Source organism: Manis javanica, chromosome 17 (assembly GCF_040802235.1).
Source record: "Manis javanica isolate MJ-LG chromosome 17, MJ_LKY, whole genome shotgun sequence".
Taxonomy (NCBI): Eukaryota; Metazoa; Chordata; class Mammalia; order Pholidota; family Manidae; genus Manis; species Manis javanica.
Window position 1 is genome coordinate 32,312,854 of NC_133172.1, and position 14,766 is coordinate 32,327,619.

General features: G+C 50.3%; 1 protein-coding gene across 1 annotated transcript in view; it reads left to right on the forward strand.

Annotated features, from left to right (window-relative positions):
* The first annotated feature begins 9,726 nt into the window (after nucleotides 1–9,726).
* The window catches only part of NKD1 (NKD inhibitor of WNT signaling pathway 1), an 80,826-nt gene continuing 75,786 nt past the window's right edge, over nucleotides 9,727–14,766 (forward strand). Inside the window, exons 1-3 of the mRNA XM_037001462.2 lie at nucleotides 9,727–9,933; nucleotides 10,063–10,095; nucleotides 10,789–10,922. Of these exons, the coding sequence (XP_036857357.2) occupies nucleotides 9,909–9,933; nucleotides 10,063–10,095; nucleotides 10,789–10,922 (192 nt within the window). The 5' untranslated portion in view covers nucleotides 9,727–9,908. The remainder of the gene's footprint in view (nucleotides 9,934–10,062; nucleotides 10,096–10,788; nucleotides 10,923–14,766) is intronic.

The following is a 14,766-nucleotide window of genomic DNA, read 5'->3' on the forward strand; positions in this document are numbered from 1 at the left end:
TAACCTTCTGGATAACCTTCATTTCTCCCAGGTACCTGTGGAAGGTAGAAGGTCTGGGCAAAGGAGGAACTTGTTTCTTCACTGGAAGCAAGATTTGTGCTGGGAAGAAGGACCTCAGGGGAGGCCTGAGTCCCACCATTCCTGGGCTGGTCCCCAGGGCTGTATATATACAGGCATCACATCCTATTTTATTGAACTTTTGCTTTTATCGTGCTTTGCATGATTTTTTACTAATTGAACGTTTGTGGCCATGCTGCGTTGAACAAGTTTATTGGTGCCATTTTTCCAATGACATTTGCTCACTGCATGTCTCTGTGTCATGTTTTGGTGATTCTTACAATATTTCAAATTTTTCCTTGTTATTATATTTGTTAATGGTGATCTGTGAGCAGTGATTATGATTCGCTGAAAGCTCAGGTGACAGTCAACATTTTTTAACAACAAAGTAGTTTTTAACTAAGGTGTATACTTTGCTTTTTTAGGCGTAATTCTATTGCACACTTAATAGACATGGTGCATTTGGCCTGCACCATGACTTAAAATATTTAAATATTTAAATATACAGTGCAGTGTAAACATAGTTTTTATCTGTATTGGGAAACCAAAAATTTCATTTGACTCGCTTTATTTTGATACTTGCCTTTTTGTGGTGGTCTGAAGCTGAACCTGTAATATCTCTGAGGTATGCTGGTATCTTAACCAACACTTAATTCGTTGTAATTTGTCTGTTTCATCACAGGGGTGGCATAGATTACTCCACCCTCCAAGAGTTATGTGGCATAAACCTGAGTGACCCATCTTGCAGCCTATGAGACAGTGTATAGCAGTGGCCGCTTGCAGGGCTTGGATGGTAGGCAGTAGCGAATTTAACCTTGCAACTTTCTTGAGAGCTCCATTATTCTCTGTGAGCCCATTACCTCAGCTATAAAGTGGAGATAGTAATCATAATCCCTTCTCCCCAGGGGTTGTGAGGATTATGTGAGGAAAAAAGCGCATGTGGCCCTTAACACAGAGCCTAACAATAGTGGACCCTCAGTACCATTTAGCTTCTCACACTTCTGTCCCCCGGGACTTGAGTGCAGGCAGGCACCTTATCTGATTCATTCCTGCATCCCCTGTGCCCAGTGCAGTCCTGGCACATTGGAGGGACTTGGTACTCATTTGCCAAGGGACTAGGGGAATGATGCTGGGGGCATTTGAGGGTATTTGGGAGGCACTGGGGCAGCAGGCACCAGTCTGGTGCCACCACCACTCTTTTTCCCCTTTGGAGAGAGCCTGGGGGCCTGGTCTGAATTATTGCCCTCTCACCTTTCCTGTCTCCATTGTACATTCTCTCTGGATGAGTTTACAAGCGGAGGGTGAAACTGGTAACCATGTGCTGGCTTCCTTCAAGTACCCATGCTTCATCTGGCCTGCACCATGACTTAAAATATTTAAAATTAGTTGCCAATATCTTAAAATCTGGAGATTTCATGCAGAAACCTGAATTTCTAGCTATTTTTGAAAAATTAAGAGATCTAGCAGCTCTGGGCTCTTGGGTGGTAGTGGGCATTGAGCTGCAGCTGTCCCTTCAGGCTGGGCATATGCCACCAGGCCTCCCTGGTCCAGGCTCCTCCCTGTGTTGCCTGCCCATTCCCTGGTGAACCTGCAGCTCCTGGCTCTATGGAGCTCCTGGGCAGCCCCTGTGACCTCTCAGGTCTCCGTTTGGCAAGCCACGGCTGTGGCAGGGCCTTTGTCAGTATAATGAGTGAGTATAATGAGAATCTGTGCAACACTCTCGAAAGGTGCTGCCCAGCTTGCCAATCAATGTGTGGCCAAGCCTCCACTGGAGCCTTCCTGCCTCCATCCTCCCAGCGAGGCTGCTGCCTTGTTTTGGGCTGCAAACATACACACGTTATTAGAACCCAGATCAAAGGCGGCATCCCACTGCCTGCCTCTCAATGGTGCCTTTGTGCACACGGATGCCTGCTGGAGAGTTAGAACCCAGGGAGGGAGGGAGGGGCTGGGGAAGGAGGCTCAATACAAAGGTACTTGTCACCCAAAGATGTCCACAGATGATGATGGTAAAAGAGGTGCCAGGTGGAGGATGCATCCCAGCTCGCTGTTGGAAGATGCAAATGGGGAATTTTCAGTTCAATGGTGAAGAAAACTGGTTTCAGAGGGAAGGGACAATTGTGGCTGGGTTTCATAAGCAGTAGCCCCCTTTACCTCCTTGCCCTGGCTCAGGGAGGGTGTGATATGGGTAAAATCTGCTTGGAGCAATAGGGTGGCAGTACCCTTCTGTTGGGCACAGAGTCAGCAGAAACAAAAATGATGTGGGAGGGGGCTTGGAGAAGGCCAGATAATTCCCTGAGGACGGTGTTACCTCTGGTCAGATGGACCCATTTGCTCAGTCCTTCCTGCCTACAGCAAACATTTCTAGAGCCCCAACTGTGTGTCAGACACAGAATGGTGTGAAGCAGGTTCTGACATGGCTAACTCAGGGTGAGGACAGGAGCAGGGCGGGGTGCTCTGCCCTAACCGCCTCATCACAGAGAGCTGGCAATGGCTGGTCCTGTGCTGGATGCCCTGAGAGGTTCACACACATTGTCTCATTTATCTCTAGGGCTAGTTCGAACAAAGGAGTGCTTTGAGAGTTCAGACGCTGAGCCAGGAATCCTGCTTGCTGTGGGGGGAGGCATGCGGGTGTGGGGTAGGGGGTTGGTGAGCAGGTATGAAAAGGATTTCCTGAGAAGGGGGTTCTCTAGGAGGGAACGGTGAGGACTGAATGGAGGTCAGGAGGTTACAGTGGTGCTGAGATTCTGAGGACCTGCTGACCCCTAAGCATGGCAGGGCCCCACCCAGGGCTCTATCCTTGGCCCTCTGCTGTTATCCAGCTACATTCAGTCCCTGTGGATCTCCTCTGTTGTCAGGCTTTAAATTCCATCTATAGGCTTATGACACTCAGGTATGTCTCGCCAGCCCCCAGCTTGCTTCTGAACTCTAGGCTCATAGATCTGACGGCCTACTTGATCTCACTGCTTGTATATGCAGCAGGCCTCTCAAAATAGCGTCTTCAAACAGAGCCTCTGAGCTTCCCTGCTCTGCAGACAGTCCACCCACAAGCTTCCTCATCTCAGTGAATAGCAGCTCCCTCTTTCTAGTAGCTCAGGCCAAAGCCTTTGGCATCTCCTTCCCTCCTCTTTCTCCTGCACCCCACATCCAGTACATTAAATAACTTACCAGTATATTCAGCATCTGCTTATTACCTGATCCACTGCTATTGCCCTGGTCTAAGCCACCATCATGTCCTGCCAGTGTTGCTGCAATCACTTCTTTGTCAGTCTCCTTGCTTCTTACTGGTATCTTGCTGTCTTGCCTGAGGATTTTAGCCCTGGGCAAGTTCACCATGGATTCTGTGAGACTGAGAAATGACAACGGAACATTTTGGGACAAAAGGGGTTATACACAGCTTTATTCTCAGGTCACTATAATCACATCTGCATCCAGCAGTCTGCAGGTCCATAATCCACCTCTGTCTCTGACTCTGCCCAGGACAGTGAGTGGAGTTCTTTATATTGTGACTCAGTCACTAATAGCTCATTGCCTACAGGTGTGGAAGCATTAGCCTGGCAGTAGGCCAATTACATCATCAAGTACTTCAGGGTCAAGTGAGGATCCTGGCCATAACAACTTCCATTTTCCCCACATCTGCCACCACCCCTAATCCACACTCTACTCAATACAGCAGCCAGTCATACCAGATCACAATTCTCTAATGGCTCCCATCTCCCTTGAGTAAAGGTGAAGCCCTGGCCAAGGCCTCATGATTTTGCCTCATCATCACCTTTCAGCCTCATCTGCCTCTCTCTTTCACACACATTCCCCCAATCTGTGCTTCAAAGCCACTGGCCTCCTTATTCCCAAAGCATTCATAGTATGCTCCCACCTCAGGGCCTTTGCACTTGCTGTCCCCTCTATGTGGAGCTGCTCTCCCCTGGCATCCTTATGGTTCTTGTCCTTATTTTTAAGTCTTTGCTCAAAGGTTATCCTCTGACAACCTCCACATAAAATTGTAATCCCTCCCTGGTTATTGCTTTTCTGTTTCCCACTTGATTTTTCCCACAGACACACTATACATTTCACTGATTAATTTTTGTCTGTTCTGTTAACATAAGATCCTTGTGTAAATTACACCTTCAAAAAATCTTGTTTGAATGACTTAATTAGTAAAAGAGAAAACACCTTTATTTCTCTGGTCCCTTCTGCTTCCCCAGTATTGCTACTTAATGAAGAGGTAACTTATATAATGAGAGCAGCTACTGAGAAGGCTTAACTTTCTAGAGCCTCAAAATTGGTCTATAGACCAGCAATGCAGGTTATCAGATACCACTCTGGATTGCATTTTAAAATGATCCCAGTGGGTTCACATGCACATTAGATTCCAAGGGACCCTCATGTAGGCTATGAGACCCTGGCCCAAGAAAGGGAGGCCAAGGCTTTCTCAGGGACCCAAGGTCAGAACTCAGGGACAGAACTAATGAAGCCCAGGGCTGGGAACAGGCAGGATCAGGAGCCAAAATAGTCTGTCTGGCTGTGTGTCTCTCTGGCTGGTTTGCTCTCTCTACTTCTCCATGACTTCTCCTACTCCTGCTTCTTTCTGTGTGTTTATCAGCCCGTATGGACCCCAAACAGCTATTCCAGCCCTTGGACTAGGGAGCCCTTCAGCTTCAGAGACCACCAGCAAGTGAACCCTAGGCCCGGGGCCTCTCAATTCAAGTTCTGCAATGGGGATCCTGATTGGTTAGGCTCATGGGTCAAGCATCCCATCAGTTGTAACTAAGGAATGAAGGGGTCATGTGATACCAACATGGCAGCAGGGCCACTCTGAAACTGTATTCTGTAGGATGGAAGGAAGAGGTGGTAGCAGCGGCAAAGACAGGGGTGGAGAAGGAGGTGGAGGTAGCTAAGCTAGAAGGCAAGGCAGGTGAGGTGGGCAAACTGTGAGCTACAGTGATGCTGTTCCTTCTTGCCTGGAACTGTGGCTTTAAGAAGCCTGTGGCCTTAAGGACCTTGTGCAGAGTAGGTGTCCAAATGCTCAGAGGCCTAGAGATGCACGAATATATCCTGAGACATGTTAAGTGCACACCACAGGTACACGTGGGTGTACTACTCCAGGGAGATTTCCCACGCTGGCTCTGTCCTCACTGCACTTTCCTTCCTGCCACCCTGCTTTGCTAGGTCCCTGGATTTACTGCTACTCAGCCTCTCGGATTGGAAGGATCCTTAGAAGCCTTCAATCTAGCACTCAAAGTGTGTTCGCTGAGCATTCGTTATCATTTGAACAACCTAAAATGGCTTCCCTGGTCCAGTGAGTTTGAAATTCTGCTTAGGACGCCCTCCCCTTGGAGAATCGCACAGCTTCGATGCTCACCGAAAGTTCCGACAAGTCCTGTAGAAAAGGAACTTGTCTCTCTTTGGCTAAGCCAGGGCTGCCCAAAGTTTCCTCAAAGCCCTTTCTTTCACATAGTAACAGCATCTAGCAACTCTGGTGTTCTGTGGAACCCATTCTGGGGAATGCTGATTGACCCTTTCATTTTCTCAAGGTGCAGATTGAATGTGGAGATTACAGTTTGACTGCATGTAACTGAAAAAACAAGGGCTTGAAAAGATGGGAATTTATTTCTCCCTTCTGTAAAAGAACCATGACTGGAAGGGCTTCACAGATGAGCTGGCCAGAGGGCAGAGAGGCAGGGCCTGGAGGATAGCAAGACCTCACAGGGAGCATCATGATGAAGCCAGTCCTACAGATATCTGTGTTGGGCCTTTCTGATTCCTTCATTCTGTCCTGTGTCACTAACCCAGGGACATGGTTATGATTTTGCTAAGGTTTGGAATAACAGAGGGTGATTCCAGCATACAGCTGAATAGGTGTCAACTGCCAATTGCATATTATCCTGAAAAGTAATTGACTGCCCTCCACCTCACTGATTGCCCCTTCTTAGGCCCTTATTTATCTCTTTCTTCTCATTCTCTCTATTTTTCCCTGCCACCCTTTTCTTTCCTTTCATGGTTGCCATCTCCAAAATTCCTGTGATTTTTTCATACAGAATAATTTAGCTCTCCATTGCTCACCCAAACAAGGCTTGCAGGACACTTAGCAATGCCAAAACTCACTAGGGATGTGTGGAATGAAGCCATTCCAGGGTCCTAGGGCAGCCAGAAGAGACTTGGATATTAATTTTTTCTTTAGGATGTCCCAGACCATATTCTTGGCAGCCCTTCCCCTGTCTTTGGGCTACAACACAACCCAGGTGGAGGTGGGGCTGGGTGGGTTCCTCTCATTCCACATAGAGCACCTGAGTACTGCATAAAGCAATGTGAGTCAGACAATACCCCTGCCTCAAGGAGCCCTCAGAATCTAGGAGGAAAATTTTGCCCCATCATTAAAACATAAGGAGTGCTAAGTGGGGACCTTGGCTATGCAGAGCGGTCAGAGCTCCTCAGGTTGGAAGGTCAAGGAGGGCTTCTCCTGGGAAGTGGCATTTGAAGGGGGCCAGATCAGATGGCTTAACTTGGGGACGAGTGTGGGGGTGGTTAACCAGGGTGATGTGTTTAAAAAAACAAAACGAAACAGAAAAAACCTTTCCCGCTCTACGTCTAACAGATTTCACCTAAGCCAGCCTTGCTAAATCTCAAGCCCCATGAAACCCGTTTGTTATAATCTCTCTCTCTTATCTCTTCTTTGCCTTCCTTTCCCATTCTCCTCCCCCAAAGGATGGGAAATCTTCAAAGAAAAAGATGTGTCACTGTTAAGTATTCAGCCCAAAAGTGGGCCAGATAAATTATTAAAACACATAAAAAGACAGTGAGTTGTGGGACAGGAAGCCAGTGGAGGCCGAAGTGCCACCCCAGGTGGACGGTGGGCTGGTGGCCCCTGGGGACCCCCTCCTCAGAGCCCTGGACAGGCTAAGATTTCACCATGAGGCCCACCTCTCTGGCTCCTTGCCCCAGGTCCAAGTTGGTGGGGATGGGCCGCGGGTGTCAAGATTCCGACAGCCGTGAAGTCCCTGGTGCCTGCTGGGCTGGGAAGGGCCAGGTTGTGGGTGGAGGGGCCCTATGTGTCTGGGCTGGACATTTGGGATTTACTTCCCCCAAGACTCAAACTGGGAACTGCAGAGTGTTAGTTTTTGCTTTTATCTGTTTTTGAACTGTAAAAAGAAATTCCCAAGGGGAAGAGGGGATACTTCTTTCTCATGAAAGAAGAAAGCCATGGCCAGTTTAAGAAGTAACCAACTTTATAGGCACTGTGAGAAAGAACGCTCAGAGGTTTGCTTTGACCGAGATGCACCCTGGCATGGGTGGGGGAGGTGTGAGTAGAGACAAACAGCAACCTCCACCGAATTCCATTTCTTTCGGAGGCGTCTGCAGGTACGCTCCCACTCTATGCAAACACTCAAAAGCACCCCCTCTGTCCTACTCCTGCTCTGCCTTTTCATTTTCTTACATATTAACATTTTGGGCTGGATAATTCCTTGTTTGGTGTTGGATGGTGGTGGCTGTCCTGGGTAGTGTACGGTGTTTAGCAGCAACTCTGGCCTGTACTTGCTGGATGCCCTCTGACATAGCCAAATGTTCCCTGGAGGGGCAAATTGCCCTCAGGTGAGAACCACTGCTATATTTGGTGTTGCCTTCTAACCTACCACACTATTTGCTCATTCATTGTATTTATTGTTTCTTGTCTGTCTTCTTCCCAGTAGAGTGTGAGCTCCATGAGAGTGGGAATTGTCTGTTTTGGACACTGGTATATCCTATGTGCCTAAAACAGTGTTTGTCACACAGCTGGCCCTTCATCAATCTTTGTTTCCACATGGGGGACTCTCTATAATGGTGGAATGTGAAGTCTGGATTGTGTTGGGATGGCCTGATGTGGTGGTGCAAACAGCATAGGCAATGGAATCAACAGGCTTGGATTCAGTTCTTCCCCAGGTCATTGACTAGCTGTGTGACCTTGGGCAAGTGGCTTCACCTCTCTGAGCCTAGTAGGTCCCCTCTTTTGCAGAATATTCAAGAGCCTGCATCAGACAGTGGTTGTGAGGGCTATCCATGACTTTGGACAATGATGGGCATATAATAGGGTTGGATAAAGAATGGCAATATAAAATGGACAGTAACAATATTGTGGGGGCTCCTAGCACCCCTCAAATGAAACTAGCCTACTCGCAGCATTAATGTACCTGCTTATTCATCTTCATTTCCACCAAAAAGCATGGGTCAAAAAGGACATTTGGAGGACAGAAGCAAGACACTGCTGAAGTGATTTATACCTCTGGCTGGGCATGCAATTCCCCAATGTCCTTTTGATACATGTAGATGCTCCAGAGCTGTGATGTCCAGGACAGTAGCCACCAGCCACAGCCGGCTACTAATCACTTGTAGTGTGGCTAGTCTGGGTTGAGATGTGCTATAAAAGTAAAATACACAGCAGATTTTAAATATGGAAAATAAAGAATGTAAAATACCTCATCATATGTTGAAATCAGAGTATTTTTGGTATATTGGATTAAATAAAATGTTATTAAAATTAATGTTTCTTCTTTACTAAAAAAAAGTGGCTACCAGACATATGTATTAAGCACATTATCTTTCTATTGGGGCCCTAAAGCAAGGCAAAAGGGGCAGAATTGAACCTCCATTTTACAGATCATAAAACAGAGGCTCACACAGAGTTAGGTCTAAGGGGCTGAACCGGTCTCCTCTATCCCAGTATTAGAATTTTCTCATGCTCTGGCTGTCGGCTACAAGGACGAACTTAAGAGGCCCACGGTGTCCCCAGGAGAGCAGGCATCTCTCTGAGAACCACAGAGGTGGGGTGGAACCCCTTGATGTCGCCCTCCCCTCCGCAGAGACCTCCGCAGACAAAACAAACAAGCCCTTGGGTCTAGCGAACTGCAACGGGGAGCGGAAACCAAGGAAGATCAAAGACCCAGCAGTTACCCCCTTCCGTGAGCGCTGCTGGCAGCGAGCCCCGACCCTGGCGAGCACCCACGGGCTCCTGGGATGGGGGGATCCGAGCGACTGATGGCAGCTCCTGACTTTCGGACACTTGTAGCCACCACGAGTGGGCTAGGCCCATAACTGGCCAGAGGGGCAGCCAGGGCTTCTCCTTGATTTCCAAATCAAAACCTAGAGGAGCGGGAAGTGGGGTGAGGGCGCATGGGGCCTGTAATAAGTTAACACTTTTGGCAAAAGTCAGGTCTTGGGAAGATTCGGGGGGTGGGGGTGGGGCGGGGCGCAACGCAGCAGGCGCGCAGCAGATGACAGCACCCAGACTGCATATCCTCTCCCCACCTCAGTTTCATCACCTGTAAATTGGAGCATCTGAGTCCAGCTATGCCCGCTTCGATGAAAAATAGAGTGGGTGGGGGGAGAGGGGGTGAAAACACACTACTGTTAGGGAGAGGAGCGGTTGTTCTGGAGAGGGTAGGACCCAAGCGTATATCTAACCCAATAAGCCTCCTGGCCAGAGCTCCGCCACTCCTCTGTCCCAGGCGTGGGTCTCTAGCCCGGCCGGAGACTGCAGCCTGGAGGGGGGCGCTGTGTAGCGTTGGGCAGCGCCTGCCCCACCCCGCCCGCAGCCGCGCCCCGCCCCCGGCCCGCCTCCTCCACCGCCCGCCTCGCCTTTGATGCACCGCGCCCGGCCAATGGGCGCGCGGGGAGGCGCGGGCCGCGGCGGCGGGCCGAGGGCTCGGCTTGCCCCGGCGTCAGTCGGGCTGCGGCGACGGCGGCAGGAGCGCGTCTAGGCGCAGCCTCGGGCTCGGCTCTGCTCAGGGGTTGCGCCGGGACGAGGAGAGCAAGGCGCGGCAAGCCGCAGGGCCCGCGGGCTGGACGCATGGCTTAGGGACGGCCCCGCCCGCTGCGCCCCCAGCATGGGGAAACTTCACTCCAAGCCGGGTCAGTGTCCCCGCCCGCTCGCCGGCCCCCTGGGCCCCAGTCGCCCTCGCCCCCGCGATTGCTAACTCTCTGCCTCTGCTTTCTTTCCGGCTCCTGTCCCCGCCGCCGCCGCGCGCGATGTGCCTGCAGCCGCCGTGTGCAAGCGCAGGGAGAGCCCGGAAGGTAGGGGCGTGCGGGGCACGGACCCGGGGATGGACGGGGAAGCACCGCGGACCGCGGCGGGATGGCCTAGCCCGCGGGATCTTATTACCAGAGCCACCCCCACCCCCAGCTCCGGTCATCAGTCTCATAAACCCGCTCCTGGAGCAGCCTTCGTGTCCCTTCCTCTGTACCACCTACCCCCTTCCCGCCGTCCGGTGCTCTCTCTTCTGACCCCCCAACCCCCCATCTCGCGGTCCCCGCCCTCCACACCCACTGCGCCCCCTTTAAGGCTCCCTAGCCCCTTCCCACAAGATCCTGCCCCTCTATTTCTGGCCCGCAGCCCCCTCTCCCAAGATCTTGACTTCTGCGCCCACTGGTTCCCTCTCCTGACCCTTACTTCCCCCCTTTCCTTCGCCCGTGCTCCTGCGCCCCTCTTCCTACTCTTACACCTCTCCTCCGGAGTCTGGGCCTCCGGCGCTCGCTCTTCTGATCTCAGACCCTTTCTCCCCGGGCACTGCGGCCCCCCTGGGTCACTGCCCTTGGGGCCTCGCCGAACCGCGTCCCCTGATTACTGCTTCCCTCTCTCGGATTGTGTTCCCGCTCTCAACCCCTCCCGGTCCCCGCCGCCTCCGCCGCGCCGCTCCTTTCCTCCTCTCTCGGGTAACTTTCAGCCCAGGGTCCAAACTCAGGGACTTCGTGTCGTCCCCGCCCCAGGTGACAGCTTCGCCGTGAGCGCTGCCTGGGCTCGGAAAGGCATCGAGGAGTGGATCGGGAGGCAGCGCTGTCCGGGCGGCAGCTCTGGACCCCGGCAGCTGCGGGCGGCAGGCATCGTTGGCAGAGGGACCCGGGTACGATCCCCACCTACCCCCTTTCATCCTCAGAGATGGGTCTCTATACCCTCCACCCCACCAACTTTTACACCTTCTTGACACAGCTTCTAAGTCCAGAAATCCCATCTCAGCTGGCCCTGCTCAACCACCATGACCCTATACCTCCATGCTTTGGGGAACCTTAAAGGTGACACAGGTGGCAGTCTCCTGTCCAGCTGGAGGCAGAGGGCCGCCCCCTGGAGAAAGGCCTTAGGTGAGGCAATGGTGTAGTCCAGTTGTCCAGGGATTTGGGGCCCTACTCTGACTTTTACCTCCTTTCTGCTGCCAGTATTCAAAGATGGGTTTGGAGGTGAGACTAGGCACTGAAGGAAGGCATCTCAGGGTGTCTGGGTGGGGGACAGGACTGTGCTGGCCTCAGAATGTTCCAAGTATCTGTGGCAGTCGTCAATCCCATCAGTTCAGGAACCCTGGTAGACAAGGCTCTGAGCTGGGTGGCACCAAGACCAGGTAGACCCTTAGCTTGGCCACATGGAGAGAGAGGCTCTCATTCTGCTGTAGCCTGGGTCCACCTGAGCCTTCACCCAGTGGGTCCCAACGTTGGAGCAGTAGATGTGGCAGGGGAGTGAGTCTAGCCCCAGCTCCTGGCCTGGGACTGGTGTTCACAGATGTCCTATGAGCTCCAGAACTCTGCACTGGGCTTTCAGACGGTCTGCGTGGAACTCGAGCAAGCCAAGGATCAAAGGATGAATCAACTTTTTGATGTGACATTTAATTTTTTTTTTTCTTTAACTTAGAGGGGAACATACTGAGTCTCAGGTCTGGTTAGTTCTTTGGTCTTGTCCATGGGCTGGGGAGGAGCCAGTGGGGTTTTCAGGTGTGTGTGTGTGTATTTGGATGGTGAGAGCTGGACTGATTGCAGCTCAGTTCCAGGGGCCAGTGTTGGGAGGTGAGCCTGTGGGTGAGGCTGACTCTTGTGCATGTATGAAATAACTTCTGTGGCTGGGAGCAGCTCCCTTCTCCTCCACCACCACTGCTTAGCTGGGGGCTTTCTCCTCTCATTTCATTGTTGGCTGGATTGGAATTAAAGCTGCTGTCCTCTGGTAAAGGGCAAAACTTGGTGGGTGGGGGACATTGCAGTTGGGACCCTTTAAAAACAGAACTATAGACTTACTTTTCTTCCCCAACTGTTTCTAGTTTTTGATCTACTTAATTAAGCCCAATGAAAATGATCTGATTTAGCCATATGAACAAATGCATTTGCAACTCAAGACAGAGGCCAATTGAGTGGATTTCCATTAATCAAGTTTTGGTTTTTTTTTGCCTGTTTATTTTTACAAAGTATTCCTGTAGAATGACATTTATTTGCAGTCAGTTTTTTTTTTTTCTTTCCTAAACTGCCAGGCAGCTTGCTCCATGCTTTAGGGGAAACTTGAAATACAGCGAGGGCTTACTTCAATTGACTTTTATCTTCAAAGCCATAACAAATGTTACCCGCATGTTTTTGGTGGGTCTCCTTGGCATCCAGTCCTGGAGGATGGGAGGGAGGAGGAAGGAAGGAGAGGAAAACAAAAGTCTGTCGTTTTTAATTAAATAGTAGTGTTTCCAGCAAGAGGAATGTGAGCCAGTAAAAGTTGCCATTGGGGGAAATGAGGGAGGGTGGGGAGGGGGCCCAGCTTAAGTCTGTGGCTTTGGTGAAGTCACGAAATTTTGTTGCCTGGTTTCTTCCCCAGCTGAGGACAGCATGGGATGGCGCTTGCCCCCTCTCTTCCTCGCCCCCTGTCTTAGAGAAATGCTGAGGGGTCATTAATATTTGTTCAAAGCACTTTTGAAGATGTGAGACACAGAGGCATCAGCGTGGCACATGTTGGGTGGTGGAGGGTGGCCTTGCCATCCAAGATACGAAGGGGAGGGAACCTCTGCTTCCTTGAGAGCTGTGCTCGGTGACTGGTATCTGGATGCCTGGCTTCCCACCAGCCCTGGCCCAGCTACTGAGTTTGCAGAGTGGGGTGGCAAGTCCACCCCAGGAGAGGTTGGAGTGAGCCTAAGGGGTGGGGCTGCACTGTGGAGGCATGTGGTGTGATTTCAGGTGGTGCCTGGAGGAATATTTTTTATCTTTGTAGTTACATATTTCTTTTACCAGGAGAAAAAAATAGGACATCAAACCATGATTTCATGGATATTGTTGCTTAGGATGAAGCTAAGTTGAAAAAAATAGCCGAAAGTCGGTTCTGAGAAAAATGTTATGTGGCCAAACTTGTGAATATGGGAATGGGATACTCAAAAGTTTGGGAACCATCAAGATGCTGAACAGGACAGCTGTGGGCAACTCTCTGTCCTGTTGAATTTCTGTGATTCCTAATGGCACGGAAGGGTGGCTGTGGGTTCTTCCATTCTATCACCAGGATGTAGGAGGGTGTGGGCTCCAAAGTCTGCTGGGTGCAAAGGCAGAGGTCCCCCCAACAGCCCCAGACCTGCTCAGGATTGTTCTGTGTCCACTCCTTCACCCAGCCTCTCACTAAAATGGCTGGGTCACATTAGTGGCTTATCCAACTAGCATTATTATTATTATTGCAACGATAGCTACTATTTATTAAGTGCCTGTATGTGTCAAGCACTTTGCTTACATTATCTTAGTCCTCCTCATAACCCTGTAAAGTTACTAGGCAGCTGGTGTGAACTCTTTTTTTCTCCCTTTCTGTTGAACTTTCTAGGACAATGGAGGCCATGTGTGGCAAAGCCCTGTGCAGAGCATCTGCCTCAAGCATGCCATACTCCCTAATTCCCAGAGAGGTGCCAAGCTGGCCAGCTGCCCAGTACTCTGGGTTGAGGCAGGGTGTGGGGCAGGCAGAAGCAGGAGGGGCCTCTGCTTGCTCTCTTCCTCCCTGATAGGGTCTGAGCAGCTTAGTAAGTATTCAGGGTGGGTCCTCGTTGCATGCAAGGTCCTAGGGTATCAGAGGGTGACCTTGCTGGCACCCCCCCTAAGCCTATCCTCCTGAATACAAAAATAAATGAAGTCAGGCTCTGCCATGTCACTTATCACCTTGTATAAGCCATTTACCTCTGTATACCTTAATTAGCTCATCAGTAAAATGGGTGTAATAACATTCTCACTCCTGGCAGATTGTGAACTTAAAAAGAGTTCAAAAAGGTCAGAGCCTTTGCCCTTTCTGTGGGTACATGATGAACTCCAAGAAAATAAGAGCTCAGAGAAGAAAAATAATGAGTAATGAGAGGTGTATAAATACCACAGAAGAAGAACAATAAAGTGAACAACTTCTATGCCAGACACCCATGTGCTAAACAATTAGAAATTAAAAGAAGCATAATAATTTCAAAGAGATAAAGGAGGATATTGGAAACATGAAGCAGCAACAGGCAGTTACCAAAGAAAACCAATTGGAAAAATTAGTTTGGAAAATAAAATGTGATGGGTAAAATAAAGATGCTTACTAGATGGATAGAATAGCATAATGGACAAGCATACTGATAGGAAAACACTTGGAGAAGCAGGACCTGTGTGCCTCTATGCTCATGCAGTGTGTACATGTGTGTGCATATATGCATATGTACATGCAGATTGAAGACAGTTCCCTCCCAACCCACTGTTAGGCCCCTCTGTTCTTTTATGGCAGAGCTGCCTGAAGAAACAAACTAAAGAGCTGCTGTGCAGGCAAGCCTGCCTCTGGATCAAACGTGGCTGCCAGCAGTTGGTAATTTGATTAGGGGGCACCTAGTGCACTCTGATATTTGGGGAAGATTGGGAGGGTGCAGGCCCGTGGGGATATGTAAGGCTGGGTGATGAGTTTGGAGGCTGGCTTTTGGCCCAGCTGCTGCCCGAGTGCTGGATTCCAGGGGAATTACC